At 39.8% G+C, this 23,001-nt stretch overlaps 1 protein-coding gene across 1 annotated transcript; it reads left to right on the forward strand.

Moving 5' to 3' along the window:
• Positions 1-619: 619 nt before the first annotated feature.
• On the forward strand, positions 620-22,097 carry LOC101854352 (H/ACA ribonucleoprotein complex subunit DKC1; the record flags this gene model as incomplete). Its single annotated transcript, XM_005104225.3, is given in 13 exon segments — positions 620-666; positions 1,248-1,334; positions 5,453-5,544; positions 6,345-6,594; positions 6,886-7,012; positions 7,603-7,733; positions 8,292-8,435; positions 9,583-9,703; positions 13,501-13,619; positions 15,997-16,100; positions 16,597-16,638; positions 17,414-17,600; positions 21,771-22,097. Coding segments are annotated over 13 exon segments (1,517 nt in total), but the record flags the coding sequence as incomplete, so codon positions are not given.
• Between the last annotated feature and the right edge of the window lie 904 nt (positions 22,098-23,001).

Genomic DNA, 23,001 nt, shown 5'->3' on the forward strand with positions numbered 1-23,001 from the left:
CTCGGAAGAACGAAAGTGAAGAATGGTTAGTTATGAACTTAATGTTGTTTGTAAGAAAACCCCTTGACCTGAAAAAATTTGAGGTTTCAGGGGGGCATTCCCCCTCCCGAATTTAACAATTTGATGTTTATTTGCAATTAGGTTTCATACCGCTCGCTCGCTGTGCATCGAACATCTAATTGGCACGGGCGTCAAAAAGTAATTGTTTAGAACCATAATAAGTAATCGGATAGTTATCATTGGGGTCAAACATTTGGAATAGAATGACATATATTCAAGTTATTGGGGAAATCTGAGGGTTTAATCATATTCTAATTATTGTGAATTATCCACCATTGAAACATAAGTCCCAGACTGGATCTTTGCCCAGACCCAGTGTGCTACAATGCTATTATGTTATGCATTACTTTCTTAAGCTAAAATGGTCAATAGTCGAGTTATAATCCTTCCTAGTTTGCTATTTACTAATTGAGTCTACTGGGATTTTTTTTTCTTTGGTTAAAAATGTCGTGTGTTTTTTTTTCTAAAAGCAGAAAGTGTGTGATTTGAATAAAGAAATGCTGTTTTCCTAGTGTTATAGTTTACAATAATATAATCTAATTTCTTTTTTCTCTTTCAGATATCAAGAAAAAGAAGAGAAAGTCTGTCTCTGAAACTGATGTCAGTGTAAGTACTTGGCTCTTTATAAACTTTATATGCTACAATTATTGTAAGTTTTTATGTCCCCCACCCCCCAGGCGATGCTACTGACTGAAGTGTCTTTAAGCCATTCCCAAAGGGAGGACATTAACCTGTTTTTATTCACAGTAGAATTATAAATGGGCTGATTCATGTCATGCTCATATAACTGTGCCTGAACTGCAACAGAGAACTGAGCGACTGCTTTTTCTTGTCAAATCCTAGTCCTTACTATCTTCATTTCCTCTACTTCTTTTAAGTATGTTTGTCACATTCTTGTGACCGCTATTTTTGGGATACCTTGACAGTCAAAGCAGACTTAGTGCTGTTAAAGCTAGAGAGGTGAGCAGAGTAAGCCTGATTCCCTAGAAGAACTCTGTTTACATCCACTGTTTGGTGCTCGTATGACCTTATGCAGTTGCGAGCGCCGTAATACCTCTCCTGAAACTGAAAATTTTAATGTGATTGATGAATATATATATATATATATCAATTTTCTTTTCTGTCTTTTGGCCTAAATTTCCGTTTCCAGGATGAATAAAACTTTGTCTATGTTTGCCTTTTTTCAGGAACTTCAGCATTCTGAAACTTTCTTCATCGCTCCATCAGACAAGGTTGCCACATTGGACACCAGCCAATGGCCTCTTTTGTTAAAGGTGAACTTTATTTTCTTTCTCTGATCTAGTATCAGAGTGATCTTTTTCAAGTGGAGGTGGAATGGGTACTCTTTTTTTGCTTTGGTTTGGGCAACTTATATATTTTTTGGCATTAGTTAGGTGACTTCTTTAAGATACAGTAGGTAAATCCCGCCACTGAATCCCTAAATTTCTAAGGGGAGTGCATTCCTACTGTCAGCATTGATGTTTAGCTAAGCGCATCAGCCAGGACTTCAGTGTCAGTGGACTTGCTGTTTGCTTGTGGCGTGCTCATGATATATTTGGATGCTGGATCCTCAATGGTGTCACCTTCCTCACTGCCCATATCCCTATTCCACATTATCAGACCGGCCAACTGCTCCGATTTTATCGTAATTGCTGCAATATTTTTATCAGTTTGAATCTTTTTCTTCTTCTCGATCGCATCACACTTGAAGTCTGGTATCTGTCATAAATTGGGCCGTCCTGCTCAGTTCATCAGTTTGAATGACTTAGACGGAATATGCGAAACTCAGATTTTTTTCCTCAAGCTGAGAAACTCGGCCTAACACGGATCGGATGTCTCGTCTAACACGGATCGGATGTCTCGTTGATTAAGAAAATGGATCAGGAAAACCCTTAACCTGTTGCCCGCTCACCCTGTTGATCTACAGCACACAACTCGCGAACCGAGAAACCCACCTGCTGTAGATCTACGACACGGCCCTGAGCGGGAACCGCCCACATTATAAGTATGTACGCCGATGACCTCGACCTCTACTATGGAAACCTTTTGTCCACGAACTTTGATGGGTCAGGTTTAAATACAATAGCCAGTCAGATTCCAGCTTTTATTTTGGGGAGAGCGTGCCTAATTATGTCGTCACGAGCAACGAAAGTGACGCTATCGCAACAAAGACGTCTGTACGTGTCACTCATTTACAAACACTCATGCCTGGCAACAGGTCAGAAGTCAATTGTAACTTTCTGTTGACCTACATAGCGCCTTAGTTAAGACAAGTAGACTACATACAGTGATGCAGTCATGATGATTTGTATAGGGCTACATGTATAAAAATCTCTTTTAACAACAATTTTAATAAAAGTTATGTCGCAATGCGATTAACCAATTTAGTCTGGTAATATGGATGTTAAGTTAGATGCTCCCTATTTTTTTCCATGAAAAATCCTGTGGTTTTTTTTTTCAAGTAGGAGTTGGCTGGTCTGCAGTACGCACATATATGTGTATATATTATGCATTAAACCTGCAGATAACCCCAAAATTTCGGTTCCGGGGATTTGCATTGGCTTAAAAACGTAGGTGGTGTCCATCTGGCAAGCATCATTTTCCTCCCCCTCTATCCCGAGGCCGATTCAATGATTTGACAACACACCCACACATGGCAGTCCTCTTTTGTCTGTGTCAGAAGCAGTCAACCTACTTATCAGCTGCGCAGTTTCCGGAGACACCGGCTTGCTTCAGCAGAGAAGCTCCACCCACATTCTGGTTGCTCACATTTGCAGGTGTCTTGCCTTGAGTTTACCCCTGCCATGAGATTACTCCCTATCCTTCTTTTTAACCGATAAACATGAACTGTCCTCCATTTTTACAAAAAAAATTACGATATTAAAATAATTAAAAATTAATGGAAAGAGTTGTAACTCTAACCTTATCCTTCCTTCCTAATTTAGCTAATAGAACGATGGGAGTAATCTCACGGAACAAGTATCTTTCAGAAATAAGCAAGTAGCTGCTGCAGCGTCCAGACCAGAGAGTTTACAGTAATACTAGAGAGATGACACTTCGCCCGGATGCGTGTATCTGGGTCACCAGCTGATCGTGGAGAAACACGCGGTAAACAAAACAAACTGCGTCCATTGTTCAAGGCATTTTCGTTGTTCACAGACAAGCATGGCCCCAGTTAGCACGAAATGTCAATGGCGTTCTGCTATAAACTGCACCAAATAAAATCAAAATCGGAGTTTCTTTCGATTTCCAAAGGGTGACGGAAATATTTTGATGAATAGAAAAAATATAGATCAAAATAATGACAATGTGATTGTGGTCCTACCAGACTGACACTCCATGCACAAACTCAACACACGTCAACTTTGTTATATCAGCTATAAATTGTTTTTTGTTTTTTTCTGTCTAAATGCCCAAATTGAGCTTGCATTTCTTTTTTTGAGGGGGGGGGGGTGGAAGGTGTTTGGGATCTTATTAAACTCTTTAATTGGTAGATCTATCATTATTGCTTCATGTGCTTTTCCATTATCTGAAATTGAGAGTATTTAATATAATGTGTGCGCGCGTGTGTGTGTGTGTGTGAGAGAGAGAGAGAGAAAGACAGACAGACAGAGAAACAGATTGACAGACAGACATGTAGACAGAGCAAGAGAGGGGAGAAAGGAAGACAGAGAGAGACAGATGGAGAGAGAAAGAGACAAAGGCAGAGCGAAAGAGGGCTAGATAGAGAGAGAAAGAGAGAGACAGACAGACAGAACGAGAGAAGGGGGAGAAGAAGAGACAGGGAGAGAGAAAGAGAGAGACGGACGAAACAGACAAACACACAGATAGTGCGAGAGGGGGTGATAAAGAGAGATGGAGAAAGAAACAGAGAGAGACAGACAGAGAGGTAAACAGGTGGAGAGAGTGGGGAGAAAGAGACAGGGAGAGAGAAAAAAGACAGACAGACAGAGAGGGAGAGAGAGGTGAGGGAGGGACTCACGAGGACGAGTAGATTTGCTGAGAATTTTACTGATTATTCCTTTAATTACAGTGATATTATTTTTTCAGATCTATAGAGATGAAGTAATATATCTGCGTCTATTTAATATTATTTGTCTAGATCTATGTTAACTTAAGCCAAAAATATGTCTTACAGTTTCTGGCCAAGGGAGGCAGGGGAGTTGCCTAAAATATGCGATAGAATCCACAGACCTAGATCTAGTAACCCAGTGAACTAACTACTGACGGCACTACATTTTCTCACGACTTGACAGCATCGCCATGGCAGCGATCACCGCGCGTAAGTGTTTTCGCGCCCCGTGCCAGGCGATACGCGAAACAATGCACTGTTGTTATGGAGCGCCGCCACGAGTGTCACCTCTCTATTACCGTAAACCCTCTCTGGTCCAGACTCTTTTCCCATCCCTGCTTTCTCAAAACTTGCTGGACTCTCACTCACCATCCCTCTTACTTCCGTGCCCTGTGAGTGTGGTTTTTCAGCTCAGAATCGTGTTCATACAGCACTCCGCAGTTCACTGACCACAAAGGCTGTTAACAACATTGATCATTTTGGCATGAAAACAAGCATGAGGCAGTTTTATTTGATGAAAAGGAAGTGATCCAGGAGACTTGTGAGATTTTCATGAGGGAAAAAAAATCGGAGTCTGTAAAGACTTGCATGTGAACCCTTGGATGGCTCTGAAGGATAATGATTCAGCTTATTTGCTTTGTGTATTACAATTGGAATTGACCCTTTTTGGTTTGTCATTTTTATTTTACTTTTTAACTGGCTCAACCACCACCACACCCCACACCCCCAGTGGACAACTCTCAATGGTAGTCAGTATTAATCATTTATTTCTTTTTACAATGAAACCTTACAGTTAATTAAAAAAATTGTTAACAATCAATCATAGTCATGGTCACTCTGTATTAAGATTTTTTTTGAAAAAACAGTGAAGGAACCTCTTAAGTTGGCCTGAAAAGGGGAGCCCTGTATCCCCATAATTTCTAACAACATACGGATCTAAGTAACACTGCTTGTGGCTAAATCTCTGAACAGAAGAATAGGAACCAGATAATAAGTGGGACGTTCATATGTCTTAAACCTATTGCAAACTTTCGTGATGTCCATTGGCGCGCTACAAAACTAGAAACTTATTGTGCATTTTTTAAACGTGCCAGGAATGTCTTGAAGTAAAGAAGGGGTCTGGTTATGCAACTAATTTTATTTTTTATTTACTTTTTGAAAGAGTATTTTCTCAGTTTAAGTGTTATGGACTCTTGAGTACGCTTAATGTTCTTGAGATCTGCAAATGGTTCTAATGTGACTTTTTGTCAGATTCAGTTATGATCAGGGCTCTTTATTTCTCAGAACTATAACATAGCAGTTATGTTTTGTCGTTTTCAGAATTTCGACAGGCTTAATCAGCGTACAAACCACTACACACCAATCCCAGCAGGATGCTCTCCTTTGAAGAGACCAACAGAGGAATATGTGAGGTAGGCTGCTTTTTTGCCCTGTGAATGTAGTTTCCTATAGGTAGATGGTGGTTGGCGGGTGTTCTGGTATGGTTTGCTTCTTCTTTCCTATCAAATTTCTATAGTGGTTGGTGGTTGGCGGGTTATCTGGTATGGTTTGCTTCTTCTTTCCTATCCAACATCTATCATCCTTCTCTCCCCTCCTTTTTTGTGTTTGTTACTCTCTTGTAGCACCTCTAATCTTCAGCACTTATATGACCTGATTGTGTTGCAAGTGCCGTTAAACACTTACTAAAACAAAAAAGGTAGATAGTTTTAGGGTACCATTGGTAGTTCCTATTTATCACTCGTTCTTTTTTTGTTGTTTCTGTTTGTCTTGCTTTCGTCAAGAGGTGATAGACCATAGACGTGTTGATTGACCTTTGTTTTGCATGAATAATTTGGAAATGTATCTGCAATAATGAGTCTTATTGAGCTTTTATTGTGGTCTCTAAAGCAGTTTTTCCACTGCATATCTGTCTGTTTATTGGACAGAGTTACTGTCTTTGTGACACTTTGAGTATTTTGTAACTCTGCAAATTGTATTATACATTTTCTTAATGGTTATAGACGTTTTGGAGAGCACCAAATTTACATTCCTCAGTTGTACTTTCTGCCATTTCAACTAGAAGGGATCCAATATGACAGATTTAAATAGTGCTTCTTCATGGAATTCTGTCGCTCTTATTCACTACCAAATGGCTTCAAATTTTTAAAGTCAATATGTTTAGCATTGGATGAATGCAAAAACATTCTTGTTGCTATGGTCTGGTTCTGTGTAGGTCTGGATTCATCAACTTGGACAAACCATCCAACCCGTCGTCCCATGAGGTTGTAGCATGGATCAAGAGAATTCTGAGAGTGGAAAAGACCGGCCACAGTGGTACTCTTGACCCCAAGGTTACCGGATGCCTGATTGTGTGCATTGAGAAAGCCACTCGACTGGTGAAGTCACAGCAGGGAGCTGGGAAAGAGTATGTCTGCATTTTTGAGCTTCACAACCCTGTGGAGGATGAGAGGAAAGTCAGACTGGTAAGATTTTTTTTTAAAAAATCTTTGTTTTGTTATTTGTGTGTGTGGGGGGGGGTATTGGATTGAAAAATAAATAATTTACTTCAGCTCTGGTGGTAGCATTTCTAAAACTCCAAATGTTCTTCAAAGATCTGAGAGTTGTATTTTTATATTCATAGTTTGTAAGGAAGTAGTTTTGTTATCCTTCACATTTCTCTCCCTTTGTAATGTCTGTTTTACCAGCTCTTTTGAACCACTATATTACAAGAGCAAAGTGTAGCTCATGGTGGGGTTGTTTTTTTTCTCCCTCAGTGCTTGGAAGGGATCAAAGGTGCCATGTTCCAGAGACCTCCGCTGATATCTGCTGTCAAGCGCCAACTTCGTATCAGAACTGTGTATGATGTAAACATGCTGGAGTATGACAAGGAAAAAAATATGGGTAATCAGAAATTATTTTTTTGGATCGACTGAGAAGTTATATAATTTCTTTGCTACAGTGAAAGGTTTTATATTTGTATGCAAATGACTGCCTTAGCCATAAAAACAAATCTGTTAAATGAATTAATTTAGCCGAATGTTATTATTGCAGTCAAGCACAGAAATTCACGGATATCTTGAACAATACAGTATTCCCCAACTGAACCGCTTCACTCTTTCTTTTTCCTTCTTCAGTTTTAGATAAGGTTCACACTCTATCATTCTTTCTGTAATAGTTTCCACTTAAGAAGATGGTGCTCGTGAGGGCTCCTTAGCGTGCGTTAACATGAACCAGGGGGCTTTCACCTGTTATTGTGCTGCTGCGTTGCTAATTTCCAAGCATGCCATTTTGCCCAACCGGTCTGCTGTGTTTTTGTGGCCATTTGCATCCTTTTATGGGCTTTCTTGTAAGTGGTTTGTTTACTCTTTATGCCATGACACTCAGTTACATTTTTTTTAGGGTAACTTAACCCAAATCATACAAATCCATGTAAACTACTTATGTGATCTATGATCCAACATTAAATTGTGTGCTGCTGCTGTTTACCTCAGGTATATTCTGGGTGAGCTGTGAGGCAGGCACATACATTCGTACCATGTGTGTGCACCTGGGTCTCTTCCTTGGGGTTGGAGGGCATATGAGAGAACTGAGGAGAGTGCGTTCTGGGATCCAGAGTGAAAAGGTGATAACTTGTTTTCTTTTATATTTAGTGATTAGTTATGGTTGTCGATTAATCCTTTGGGAAAATAAATTTTTGTAGCCTATTATTTTCTCATATATTATATGAGAATGTTGGGAGAATTAACTTGTAACTTGGCAATTCATACCTTGTGTGAAGTTTGTTCATCTGTTAATGAAATTTTTGTCACAAATTTGAAAACAAAATTCTTTTGATGTTTTATGGTGGGCTCTGAATATTCTTCTATTGGCTTTTGGCACTTTTTTAGCACACAGTTAGCATTTGTAAAAGAATTTACTTATGAATGAATTACAGTCGAACCTTCTCTGTTCAGGACGATCACCTGTACAACCCCCACCCGCATATTTTAATATATTGTAATATTGTATTGATACTGCCTGAGGGGTCCATCTACTGAAATGACCCATTTTTCTCCTCGACAAGTGATGATCGTCTCGGACAGCTTTGACTAATTATTTGGTGCGACTTTTGTTAGTAAGTTTAAGATCAGAGGGTACACCAATGTTATAAAGGATTCCAATCCTGTCTGCCAAATGACAGGAGGGAATGGTGACGATGCACGACGTGTTGGACGCACAGTGGGTGTATGACAACCAGAAGGATGATACGTACCTGCGCTGTGCTGTGCGACCTCTGGAACTGTTGCTCACTGCACACAAGAGGATTATCATTAAAGATTCAGCGGTGAGTATTCCGTTAAAGGTTGATCTTGATTTTTTTACCTTGAAAATATATTTCATTGGCTGTTAACCCAAATTAGCTTCATTTTGATCACAATGCCAAAAATGACCAAATTAAGTAACAAAGCTGATCTGGATTGCTGCTGCTTGTCGTAAATACATATACAAGGGGGTTACCCTATTTTTAAAAAATAAATTTGTAAAGTGTTTTACGGCACTCGCAATTGCATAAGGTCATATGAGCGCGCGGGACACACCTAATATTTTCAGTTGGTAGGAAATTTTGAATTTTGCCCGGGTGGCGGCCGAAGCCTACTCTTATTGATTTTAGACCACCAAGGGATCTTTAACGTGCGCAACTTGCACACGGGCCCTCCGAGATTTTTCGCTCTTATCCGAGAAGGCTAGGTGTAGATCTTTCCTACCAGAAGATCAGGGGTGTGGCAGAAAGACGGCAGTAAGGAGGAGCCATGGAGTAGCAGTAGAAAGGCTGCAGAAAGAGCCGAGAGAAGGGGGCAAAGGAGGTGAGGGGGTGGGGGCAGAAAGTGGAAATGAAAGCAGACAACAGAACATTGCTAGAGAGCAGGAAAGAAGGTGAAAGGAGACAATTTTAGAGAAGAAAATTTTTCGGTCGCTACCCGGATTCGAACCCAGGACCTTTTGAATGAGAGGCCCACACCTTAACCTCTAGGCCACGAGAGCCCCCTTTACCCTATTTGAGCTTCAATGTGAATATAAAGATGAAGTAGAATCTTGAAACTTAGTAAACTCGAGCAATACTACTTTTTAAAATCTAGAATTTTGAATAAATTTTTTTTAGCCAAGAGACCTACAATGATTTTGAAACCATCTACGACACATAACTTGTATAAGTAGGCCTATGCTTTTTGTGTTATAAGTTTTTTTTATACATGTTCATATGAAAGCCATTCAGATTTGATTCGGTTAGCATCATTTCAAAATACAAACAAGCATTTTTGTCTGTTTGGTGGAAAGTTGGATCCCTCTAAGCCTGGGGTAGCCCTTTCAGTGAAAGTAAAAGCAGCTGGTTTTCTCTAAATGATTTATATTGTGTCAATGAGGGAACAAAAACTTCACATTATAATTTATTAGGGATAGAGTTTGTAGTAAAACTTTGATGATTTGTTCAGGTGTGTGCTGTATGCCATGGAGCCAAGGTTCTCCTTCCTGGTGTGCTGCGCTATGAGGACGGGATCGAGGTGGGACAGGAGATTGTTATTGTCTCGACAAAGGGAGAAGCTGTCGCTTTAGGTCAGTTTGTACTTTTTCTCCTTTAAGAGTGCTTCTTTTACAGCATTTTTGACTTGGATTCTTAAAGTATTTGGCATTTGAGACTTTTTAATCTACTCTATGACAGTTCCTACTTTTAAAATAGACGATATGAAAGAAAGAAATATGAAAACTTCAATGCAAGTTTTGTGCAGAAGTCTTTAAATTCTGTATAGTATTTCAGAAATCCTGACTTATTTTAACCCATTGTTGACTAAGGCCCTTGCCAGAGAGCTGCTCCCCTGGAACTGGGCATTTTACCTATGCTTCAGCAAATGGACCAGCAAACTGGGGTAGCCTCAGTAAAATGCTTGCAGCTCTGTTATTTAAGGATTGAACCACCATAAAGTATATATTTTTGTAAAGGAAATTGAATTGTGAATGTGTTCATGTGGTTTTTGTGCTATTTGAATGAAGGATTATTTTTTTTCAAAAAAGGCTAAAAATTGTACTGCTGAAAACCCTCAAATACATTTTTTTGTCAGCTAACAACCACATTGTTCGCATAAAAAATATGGAGCATTCAAAGTCCTTCACCCTGAAACAAAATTATTGAAATCTATTGTTGTAGAAGTTATGCCAATTTGAAAAAGGTCACCCGTTATGAGTGCAGAGATGCCAACCGGTAGGATTTTACGTATTTTAGTACGATTTTTGCCGAAAATACGCGAATACGACTTTTCATGACAAATTATGCATTCTGGAATGCGAAAAATACGAGATTCAGTGAGTAATCCTAGTTATCTCAAGTCCAATCTTTTGTCAAAATAGTTTCAGTATCGCGGAACTGGAATATTTGAAAACCAAGTCCGATAAGGTCAGTAAGTTCAATTTTGCCGGTCGCGATTGTGATTTTATATTCATTCAGCTTTTCCGCGTCCGAGAGTACGTTTCACTTTCAGGCGGAAGTGTATGTGACACCGAGGCTCGATCGGGAAAATGAAGATCTACTTTCGCTTTCGTTACCACCCAGAAGTTTGCCAGCAGTAGTCTGATATGATAACGCAACATTAGTGACATGCAGGTTGTGTAGTACAAACGCTGTGTCACCGTGCAAATAAAATTTAATCAATTCTCGGACTCGTCTCTGTGCTTTCACTTGTGTGAAAAAAAGAAAAGAAAATACTAGCGTCATCTGATTTTTAGATTGCGTGGCTCACCGTCGTGACCGGTCAGTGACCCTGCACCCATTCGCATCGCGGCATCGTATGAGCAAAGGCCGTCTTTGGTGGGAGTAATGGCATTGCGAATTAAAGGACTATGGAATAGAGGGGGGGTATTGATTTTTTTTAAAAGATACACTGGGGGGGGGGGGTGTCAAGGCAACACCGGAGGACAAAAACTTGGAAGCAATTTCAATATTTTGATTAGAGCTCTGGGACACTTCATTCTTTGCAAGTCCTTGTTAGTGAAATAAAGTGTTCACGTTTCATTGGATGGGTGATAATAAATTATACCTACAGTGTATGTTGTAGCTTTCTGTTCAAGACTGGCAGATTTTCAGTTTCACTGCATCTTGCCCTCCCACGGTTGTTACAACTCTCACAGTGCATGGGTCTACTTGAGCCTTTCAAGTTATTGCTCTTCTCTGAGTTTGACCCATACTTTTAGTCTGTCAGTTCATAACATGAATCATGACACCCAGACTGGTTCTTGATAGTCGAAATCTTGTTCTAGGCCCTTCCGAACGCTCAAAGCAGGATTAATTTTTTATATAATAATGAGACGAAAATATTATAATAGACTGAAATACTTTAGTCAAACAAGACCCCAGTACAACACTGAACACTAACATGTTGACTGGATACATGTATATTGTACGCGTGTGTGCTCCCTTTTTCGGGCTGGTGAGCTAGTAATTTTTTTTCAGGAAATATTGCTGGACATCCTGAACATTTTACTAGTTGGTCGGTCGTGGGTGAAATACACATTTTCCCCTGAAAATACACATTTTCATATCTCCCAATACTCATTTCGGTTTTCTGTGGCTGGCGTCTCTGCAACAGTTTAAAAAAATTTGCAGTAACTGTAACAGATGTATCGAGGCTGTTTTGAATTGATAGCCTTTTATAGATTTGTCTACCACTATCACTAAACTAAAGGTAATGATAACGCTACGCCGTAATACATTGAAAAGATTTGAACAACTAGTAATTTTCTCAAATCATTTACAAAAAAGTATAGATCTAATCAGAATTTACAGCATACACTCTCAAATATGAAAAGAATACAAGTGTAGGCCTATAATCAATGGTCTTATGGCAGAGAGAGGGCAGACAGTGAAACAATGAGAGAGTTGGGGGAAAGAACTGTAATTCTATGGTGGATACTGGAGATACACACCTCAGAACTGATGAACATGTTTGTTCATGAAGATTTGTAGTTGTCCACTGGTCTTGAAAAAAGACGTACTTGTTCTCAGCATCGTCGAACAATCCCCAAACCTAGATCTAGTATTAGCGTCATCTTCTTGCATTGTCGATAGAAGCAGAACTATCGTACGCACCCCTCCAAGTTGCAAGGGGCGCCTTTAACAGATCCATCCACCTCCACATCACTCCCGTCGCTAAAATCTCCATTCTCAACATCGTTTCCCTTTCAAATATCGTCATGAAAAGATTCAGCTGCAAAACAATGCATTTTGCACAAAGATTCTCGCACGCGGAGTGAAACAGTCTGTCAGCGTGAAACGCACTTGGCGAACCGGGAGAAAGCGAAAGCACATTCTTGTGTACAGATGTGACAAAAAGTAAAGCTGTTCGCATGCGCAGGTCTCTTTTCGGTATTATTTTTAGTAATTACATCAGCCCTCTGTGGTTTCCGTTGCTAATTATAGACACTTTCGGTCATTGTTTTAGAGCCAATGAGAGCACGCGTTGCTCTCATACCCCACGTTACTTTCTGCGGGAATAGGAAAGTAATGAGTCATCTTACGATGACTATTTTGAACTCTTATTACGGGCAGAAGAATGACCTTTCGGACAGTACCAAACATGATAGGGTAGATGGCATTGAAACGCACGTAACCAAGGTTAGAAAATAGGCAACATTTGCTGTTCAGAGGAGCTAACGACCACTAACTTTTTAGGGTAGTCTATAAAAAAGCTTCTAACACAATAATGATTCATGTTTTCTAGCTTGACTTTGATTGATAGAATTCCTAAATGGATGAGGTACCCATTATGGAACATACCAACTTCATCGGTCCCGTGCTCGTCTTGTGATATCAACAAAATGTGCCCGTGCGTACCTCACGGGTTTGCCAGTATGAAAGGATATCTACACATCGGCGCGTATGCCGCTATCAATGGGTTAAATATGTAATATTACAGGTCTTGCCTGTTGGTGGTTTGTGATAGTGTTCAGGTCCTAATGAGGTCAATTCTTCTTTTCAGTGTATTTTTATTGTTTGTCATAATCCACTGTGAATTTTTTTGTTGTCATTGAGGTGACTCTTGACTGAATTTGGAGGTGGTATCTGGTGGGCAGGTCCTACTTTTTTCAGTTCCCATCTGGTCTTTCTGTCTCCCTGTCTTCTTTTTTTTTCAGCCTTAAATGACTATCATTGATTGTCTATGTATTATTCTATCTTTACTCAAACTCTTCTGTGGATGGTTGGAGGCCGCCACTGGAAGGTCCTACTTCTTTGCTTTCCCTCTATTGTTCGTGCCTGTCTGTCTTACTTTTTCCCGAGCCCTAAATGACCATTATTGTGTCATTCTGCTGTTCTATCTTTACTCAAACAAAAATGAGACGGGTATCTCTTTTGGTCTTGACAGCTATTGCTCAAATGACGACTGCTGTGATGGCCACCTGTGACCATGGTGTGTGTGCTAAGCTGAAGAGGGTCATCATGGAGAGAGACACGTACCCCAGGAAGTGGGGGCTGGGGCCAAGGGTAAGTCACAGCAGACTGTACCAGCATATGTAGTGTAACAGTTAGAATGCCATTGAAAATTCAATTTTTCGTGTTATCCTTTTAAAAAAAATTTGGTACCTAAGAGAGTTTTCAGTTCTAAGAATTATGTTTTTTGAATTTCAAGAATTGGGTTTATAAATTGAAAAGTTATGGGGTTGTAAAAGTCAGCAAAATATGGATGACCCACATATAGGAAAATACTCCTAAAAGTGGACCACGCAGTAGCAGGTTCTGTAAGAAAATCGACGATATCTCAGTAATTAATTGGAGTGTTAGTGAGAAACTTGGCTACCCAATGTGTGTTTGGGTGGAAAAATCTTTTCTGCTGTTTGATTTACTAACCGTTTCGTAGTTATTTTGTTATAATTGAAATTTTGGTGCACATATTTCATTTTTGCAAAAAAGGGGTGTCAGGATGAGAGCCTTTTATTTATCAGGGCTTTCAGTCTTCCGCAATTTTGCGGATTTCCGCAAATTAGCAGAATTCTGCGAATGGAAAAATTTCAGTGAAAATCCCCCAAAAAAAAATAATTGTCAAAAATTGCGAAATAAAAAATTTCTGTTATTACTAATAGTCAACTATAGCCAACCCATACTGGCAGTGCTCTTTTATTTGAAAGTGTAGACTGTGTCTTTCACTTTCTTAAGCTCAAGAAACAGAGCACCAGCTCTGTAAACAAGAGGAAGGAATGACGATTGTGGTTCAATATGTCTTGGGGCGGGCCAAGAAAAGAAAACTCTAAAGAGAGCTTGATTTTTCTTACCAGACTTGTTTATTATAGTACGAAGGTGACACCAAAAGTATAGGTTAATTTATGTGTATGAACTTCGACTTCCACATATCAATAGTTGCCAAGTTTCATTCGCATTGGTCCAGAATTAGAGCAGTACGAGCCCGAGAAAGTTAGTCACTAACGTTTCGACCCGGTCCAAAAGTTCACCCGCAAGCGGGAACCAAATTTTTTCCACGTGCGGAAGCCCGATTGGCATTGGTGAGTTAGGAGCTTTGCTGGCGCACGCATGATACCTGAGTGGGGAGAAAATATAGTATCTTTCAGCTGGATTGTTGTGTCCCTCTCAGCTTGGGTTGGCCATGACAGGCAGGATGGGAAACCTGCCTCTCAAATGATCGAAATTGTGTCGATTAGCACCTGCAAAAAATTTTTTTTAAACCAGACTGTCCCCCCTGTACACATGCATATGAGGGGCTCTGAGGAAACCGGTTGCAACGGAAACATTTTTATTTTTATAAGCTGATGTTTTGGCTTGTTTTGATAATAAAGCTTTATCTTTCTTTTTGAGCGTCTCACATTTTAATAATAGATTTTGGATGCAATCTTATTGCTCTTCAAAAAGCATTGGGTCTGAAAATGGATTGTCAGAAATTGACTACTTTGAAAGTTTTTTTTCAATGAGACTATTTAAAAAGTGAAAACAAAGTTTGTTGTTCCTCTGTCATCCTATCTTGTTTAGTGTACTTACGACCTTAGAGCATGCATCAAAATAACATTGAGTGTGTATCTAGCTTACGGTTATTATTGTTTATATTGCTGCTCATTTATATTATGTATGTGATTGTAAGCCTACTTGTGTGTACATGTGCGTGCACGTGTGTGTGTGTGCGTGTGTGTGTGTACTCGTGGTGGAACACCATACCAATGTGCCAGGATCTGGACAATAAAGATGTATCTTATCTTATCTTATCTTATCTTCTTGTTCTCTAATATTTATGTGCATTGAGTGTACCTGGGAAGACAGGAAATCTTTTGTTCAGTATGTCACAGTAGAAGTTTTCTTGAAAATTGATGTCCGTCTGCAGAGGAGAGCAGTGTCAAATTTATCAAAATTGTTCCTCTTTGTGTCATTAGAATAACTGATGATAAATATTTCAAAGAGAAGCTTTGCCAAAATATTTTATTAAAGCTTTAGTAATAATTGTATAATACACTCTTCCCTCCATATGTGTTTTCTCAGAGATACTCACATGTATATGTATGACTGGAATGTATTTTTATCTCCAGTCGATGGCACAGTGTAGATCATTTTAGATGTTGGTTTCTTAGATGAGGGCCAACCCGGACTGAATGGGATATATAGCGTCCCAAATAAGAGGCAAGATATTTGGTACTTGATAAAATAAACTTCCTTCGAATGGGAATCAACCTGACAAAAATGCCGCAAGCTGCAACTGGGCTCTGAGGTTGGAAGATTCTCTCTCCACCGATGGAGGTTGGTGTAAGCCCTTGTTTAGTCTGCTCTTTCTTTCTATTGTATCTTATGGTAATATAACGAATCTGGCCATTATTGTGTGGACTTGGAATGAACTTCAACTGTGTGTGTTTTGTCTTCTCTTCAGGCCTCCCAGAAAAAGCAGATGGTAAAACAGGGCATTCTTGATAAGTATGGAAAGCCAAATGAAAACACACCCACAAACTGGAACCCAGCCATTGAAGATTTCAAGTGAGTTGTTTTTAGTACTCTCTCTGACTTAACAATTTTTTAACATTAAAGTATTTTCAGTTGCTTCAAAGTAGGCCTACTTGATAAGTTGAGGAGTTTTTGGATGATGGAATGAGCTCTCTGCCAAGTTTTCAATTGGTGGAATACTAAGTTGTTAGGGGTTGTTGTTTTTTGCATGTGCTCTGGTGAGGTTTGCTCCTTCTTTCATATGAAACATCTGTTGTCCTTATCTCTCTTTCATTTCATCGTATGTTACTCTAGCGATACCGCTAATATTTAGCGCTTACATGATCTTATTGTGTTGCCATCGCTGTAAGATCCTTTCTTAAACAATCATATATCTATGGCATTGGTTGTTCTGTATTCCTTGTTTGATTTATAAAACTAGTCTGTCTTCACATCTATCTCGCATTACACCTTTTTTTTTTTTAAATTGATGATTGCTTTGTATCTTTTTGTCTTGTCACTTAACCCACATATACCCATTTCTCTTCAGTGTTGGCAGCAAAACGAAATCTGCAGCAAGTCCAGCAGCAATGTGAGTCAACATGTCTGTTGTGTGCTGCAATTGTCCTTGGTGGTTCTGAACATTTCTTCTTGCGGGGAGGGGGGGGGGGGGGGGGGGGGGGTGATGGGTGCTCTACTGACGCCTCCTCTCTACTGCTTTCTGTAAATTTGCTTTCCCAACCTATTCGTCTTTGTGAATGAGTGTTTGGTAGGTGCTCTAGTGTGATGTATTCCATTTTTCCTGTCTTACATCTGTCATCATTATGTCTTCTCTTATTTTGTTAAGTATGTCTCTCTCCAGTAATACGTCCCACCTCTCGTCTTTCTGTATGTTACTTGAGTAACACCTGATCTTCAGCACTTTCGGCTACACACTACTTTTTGGCACCACAGTTTACAAATGAGTGATTTTTACTTGCTAGCATAATTTTATTTGAAATTGCATGGTGCACCTATGCTCGAAATTTTGTGTTTTTATCTTGAATGATTTTTTAGTTTTTAGTTTTTAAAGTCATGAAATGAACATTTTGAGAACAGGAGCAAAAACAGAACAAGACTACTTTCAAACATTGTATTGGCTCTGAATGAAACAAACTTTATGGAGCTATCTCTTTCAAATAGGACTTTTGAGATTGTTTCCTTTTGATTCAGCATATAATGTTGAATGGGAAGTTTCTTTAAACCTCCAAAGCATTGTCTGATCCCCAAAACTCATGTGTGGTCTTAAATTACCTGTTGGTGTTGCAAGTGCCCCAAACTAATACTAAATTTAATAAAACCAGGCATGATCGCATTCTCTTTTTCAGGACACCGGTGGCGACCAAGAAGAGAAAGCACGACAGTAGCTCAGACAGTGAGGCTGCTGAAACCTCTGCTGTGGAAACTCCTGCCAAAACTGTCGGCTCTGAGGGTGATGCAACTGATGAGAAGAAAAAGAAGAAGAAGAAAAAGAAGGACAAGGAAAGGGTGAAAGAGGATGACAGCGATGCTGAGGTAGTTTGCTAATACTAGACCTTTCTTTTTTTTTCTTCTTTTTTTAAAAATGCTTGTTTATAGGTCTGCTGTGTGAGGGATGGCATTTCACTGGCACCTGGAAAAAAGTGGTGTGTTTTCATAAAGATCATCACTTTCATTGTTTTTTCTGTAGTACAGTGACACTGACCAAGACATTCATATGTTTAAGACCACCACTTGTCTCCCCACGGCAGCCTAAATCTACCGACTTTTCCTTTAGTTACCGATTTTGTGCCAGTTCTACCGCCATACCTATAGAGAGGTCAAAACTATGGCATTTGCGAAGGGCGCGAGAGTAAAAGACAACAAATAGCCCGTTCTGCAGTGTTTCCAATTCTTCCCAGTGTTTTAGAAATCTGCACATTGCGAATGTCCTGTATTTGCTGCTTCATCCTTTTTCAACTCCATGCGTTTTTTAAAAAAAGAGAGGGACGGTAGATCCATTTGCTTTATCGGCATTCAGCAGCATAGGATCTGTACTTGCATTGGTAACTTCTCTGATAGTTTTCACGTGCAAATCGGATAACTGGTAATCTTCCTCCTACCTTTCACTCATGCTTTCTGTCTATTTTCGGGGGTTTTTTTGTTGCGGCTGGAAAATTTGTGCATTTGTCAAGAAAACTGGGTATTAGAGCAAAACTTTGGCAAATCTGTCTAGATCTAGAAAATTGTTCAATACCTGCATGTGGATTTTATGGCCGCGGAATAAAGCAAAGGTGTAAGGAACTGATGCTAAAATATTTTTAAAAACCTCCGAAGTTTGAACATTTGACAGTCGAGAGAGTAAATGAAGGAAAATTAGAGTACAGGCTTGGTGATTGTATTGTCAAGATTAGTGTTTGCCTTCTGTCAGTAATGTGATGACAAATTGGATAGTGGCAATGGAGAATGCCATTTTCAACCCCTGGAAAGCTCAAAATTTCAGATTCTTCCCGGGTTTTGCACCTCAATCCGTCACTGGGCCTTGCTGGGGGGGTATATTTGAGGGGAAAAAGAAACATCTCTTTTAGATACATTTGAACTTGAAGTGCCTGACGCGATGCTGGAGGATAAGATCTGGGAACAAAATTTTATGACTAGAGCTCTGTGCGGCATAGCACCCCTATATTGGATGCCTATGCATCTCGATAGCTTGTTAATGATTAAAACTGGTTCTGTGATTTAGCAATTTGAAAAACATCAATGCTAAGTCCATGTGCAGTGATTGCCAGATTTTTAACACCTCCACATCTGACACTCTCACAGTCCTTCCAGCTCCGGCTCTCAGAACATGCTCTCTTCTAATCTCACTTTTTGCTCTGCTGTGACCCTAACTTTAATGTTTTTCTTTAAATAAGTTTTGTCTTGCTTGCTTTTTAAAATCTGAACGTTGAAACCCAAATATGGTCTGTACAGTTGGTGTGGAGGCCTTTCCACAGGCTCAGATCAGGATTTATTTTTAGAGGAAAGCTAGTTAAAATATGTCATGCCTTACTCACACAGGACTTGCCAGTGCTTTCTGGGTACACCATTGTCTTCACTCAATTCCACATTCAGTACAGTTAATGCTGATTGAATAGATGCCTTGGACGACAGTCCATTAAATGCTTTCTAAAAAATTCGTCTCGTTTCACAAATGCTGTTTACCTTCACTTGTGTTATGCACACCCATACCCCCCGCAGCGGTGTCACTGACTCAAGTGTCTTTAGGCCATTCCCAAAGGGGGGACCAGAGGTGCCAACCAGTACGATTTTACGTATTTTAGTACGATTTTTGGCCGAAAATACGCGAATACGACTTTTCATGAATAAATACGCATCCTGGAATGCGAAAACTACGAGATTCAGCTTGGGCGAGTAAACTTAATTAACTCAGGTCCCATCTTTTGTCTAAATAGTATCAGTATCGCAGAACTGGAATATTTGAAAACCAAGTCCGATGTGGTCAGTATTGCCGGTCGCGATCGTGATATATTGGTTCATCTTTTCCCCGTCTGGAGAGTACTTTCGCTTTCGTTACCACCGAGAAGTTTGCCAGCAGTTGTCAGATAACTCAACATTTGTGGCATGCAGGTTGTGCAGTATAAACACAATGTCGCCGTTCAAATAAAATGTAATAAATACTCTGACTCATCGCTGTGCTGTCACTTGTGGAAAGAAAAGAAAAGAAAATACAATCGTCGTCTGATTTTTAGATTGTCTGGCTCGCCATCGTGACCGGTCACTGACCCTGTGCGCATTCGCATCACAAATAAATGCGGCATCGTGTGAGCAAAGACCGTCTTTGTGGGAGTAGCAGCCTTGCGAAGTATATGACTACGGAATAGGGGAGGAGATTATTGATTTTTTTCGGGGGGTTTAAGATACTATCAGGGGTTTAAGGCAACACCAGAGGACAAAAACTTGGAAGCACTTTTCAGAATTTTGATTACAGCTTTCTGCAAAGCCCTCGTTGGTGCAGACCATGTGCGGAATCGGGACCCCTCATACTTTGCAAGTCTGTGTTATTGAAATAAAGTGTTCGCGTTTCATTGGATGGGTGATAGTAAATTATACCTACTTGGATTGGTGATAGTAAATTATACCTACAGTGTATGTTGTAGCTTTCTGTTCAAGACTGGCAGATTTTCAGTGTCACTGCATCTTGCCCTACCACAGTTGTTACAACTCTCACAGTGCATGGGTCTACTTGAGCCATTCAAGTTATTGCTTTTCTCTGAGTTTGAGCAATAATTTGAGTCTGTCAGTTCATAATATGAATCATGACACCCAGACTGGTTCTTGATAGTCGAAATTCTTGTTCTAGGCCCTTCCGAACCCTCAAAACAGGATTTATTTTTTATATAATAATAATGAGAGGAAAATATTATATAATAGACTGAAATACTTAAGTCAAACAAGACCCCAGTACAACATTGAACATTAGACATGTTGTTGACTGGATACATGTATATATTGTACGCGTGTGTGCTCCCTTTTCCGAGCTGGTGAGCTAGTAATTTTTTTTCAGGAAATATTGCTGGACACCCTGAACATTTTACTATTACTGGTTGGTCGACCATCGATTTATTTATAGAGGCACCAGCCATCCATGTCCAGGTGCTGTTTTAGCCTACTGGTCGGTCGGTCGGTCGTGGGGAATACACATTTTCGCCTGAAAATACACATTTTCATATTTCCCAATACTCATTTCGGTTTTCTGTGGTTGGCATCTCTGGGGGACTTTTCTCGTTCTAAAACACATTAGAATTGTAAATGGGCGGATCCAATAATGTCATGCTCATAACTGTGCCTGAACTACAACAGGGAACTGCTGCTTTTTCTTTCCTAATCCTATCGTCATTCCTCTACTTCTTTTGTATGTTTGTCACACTCTTGTGGCCTGCTATTTCTGTGGTGCCTTGATAGTCGAAGCAGAATTTGTGCTGTTGAAGTTAGAAAGGTTTGCAAAGTAAGTCTTGATTCCCTGTAAGGACTTCTCTGTTGACATCAGCCCCTTTGCGCTCATATGACCTTTTGCAGTTGCGAGCGCTGTAAAAACCCTACTAAAACCAAATAAAATAATATGCACACCCAAGCACCATGCAGCCACCAGACCCCCCCCCCCCCCCCCCCCCTGCAAGATTTTCATTGTACTTTTCAGCTCCAGCTGTTGGAAGCACAAGACTCTCTCTCTCTCTCTCTCTCTCTCTCTTCCTCTCTCTCTTCCTCTCTCTCTCTCTCATACACACACACGTTTTCAAAATATAATTACCCAATATCATGAACAGCGTGCCCCACTCGATGGTAATTACGTGTTCCGGAGCAACGATCATCTTTTTTTTGTCTTTGTACTACCTGATTTGGGGCCAAAATACCTGAAACTGACCATGAATATATCTGAAACAGGAACTTTGAGGTATGCTTCCCTCTACCCTACAATAAGTGGTGTTACCGGACATTTTAAAATGAATTCAGTAGTGACCACACAGTATTGAAAGTTCTGGAGTGGCAAAACTTTCAGCGCTGGTGCAGCTGGCTGTGACAATGTTGGCTTACAATACAAACTGCAAGTCTCTTGTTGATTTTTCCCTTTCTGTTTTATTTACGCAGAATTTACTGATCATTGACTGTATATTAATAATGGCCAGTTCAGGTGAAGCTTTCACTTTCGTCTATTTTGTTTTGCAGGTCAAGTCTGAAAAGAAGAAGAAGAAGAAAAAGAAACAAAAGAAGGAAGAGTCTGACTCTGACTAAACGACTAGAGTCTTTGAGGGGACAGCGTTGTTTTATCAGGAAAGAAAGTTTTTTATCATGGGCAATAATTGTGTGAAAGTATGCATGAATGAAGAATATCACCAAAGAAGTCTTTTAGTTGCAGTTTGAAAGGAACAGATTCATAAATATGTTTATATCCCATTTTATCTTGAAGAGACTGGCTTGAAAGCCCTTGGCCAATCCTTTCTTTTTTGTTGTTGTTACAAAACATTGCGGACAATACATAAAATGACCTCTCTATTGGCTTCAGTGTTGTTTTGATGTATATTGTTTTTGTCATGGCACTTACTGCTTTTAGCTTTTTTAACATGGTAATAAATATAATGAGCCAGCATTGAAGACTGGATGTTTTAAGGGGCTCCACACAAGCAAGGATCTGGCCCAGGCCCTATCATTTAGGTTAACCCTAATATTTTTTCACCAGCCTTAGAGTGCAATGGTGTGGTAAAAAATAAATCCCCATTCCTGTTTTTTAAATGGGTTTTTGGCTCCTGATTCCTTATCGTGTCAAATTTACTTTGGATTCGATACTTATCTATATCAGTTTGATGTTAAAAAATTCTATATGAAAAAAAAACCAATCCCTCATCCTGTGCCGAAAGTCAGACAAACTAGCGATATTCCCAGGCATGCCTGCTGTGTGTGTTTTAAACATAACCATTGGCCACTTCAGAGGCAAGCTGCTTTCTACCCAGGCTGGGTGAGATATAACTTTCTTGAAGACGAAAGTACAGTCTGTGCCGGCTTTAAGCACGTCGGCATAAAGCACGTTTCGGACTCAAGCGCGCTAAACGGCTCTGACCGAATTTTTGCGATATAAAATACACGCCTTTAAGTAGGTACCGCAAACTGGCCGTGCGACCCCGTGGCGCACTGTCACGGAGACCAAAACCCATATTTTTACCCTCCTAAAACACCGTGTGAACATGCATACACACAAACACTTGATATATCAGAAGAAAGAGGAGCTTTTCCTCTTTTTAGTGGTATTATTTATTTGAATCAACGATTCTTTTGAAAACAAAATCTTGCGGGATAAAAGACAACACTATCGAGGTTTTCACCGCAGCGGCCGCGCGTTTCATGTACTGAATTTTAGAATGACCTCGGTTGAACAGGAACGGGGAACGTACGGTATTAAATA

The sequence above is a fragment of the Aplysia californica genome, unplaced genomic scaffold, assembly GCF_000002075.1.
Source record: "Aplysia californica isolate F4 #8 unplaced genomic scaffold, AplCal3.0 scaffold00410, whole genome shotgun sequence".
NCBI lineage: Eukaryota > Metazoa > Mollusca > Gastropoda > Aplysiida > Aplysiidae > Aplysia > Aplysia californica.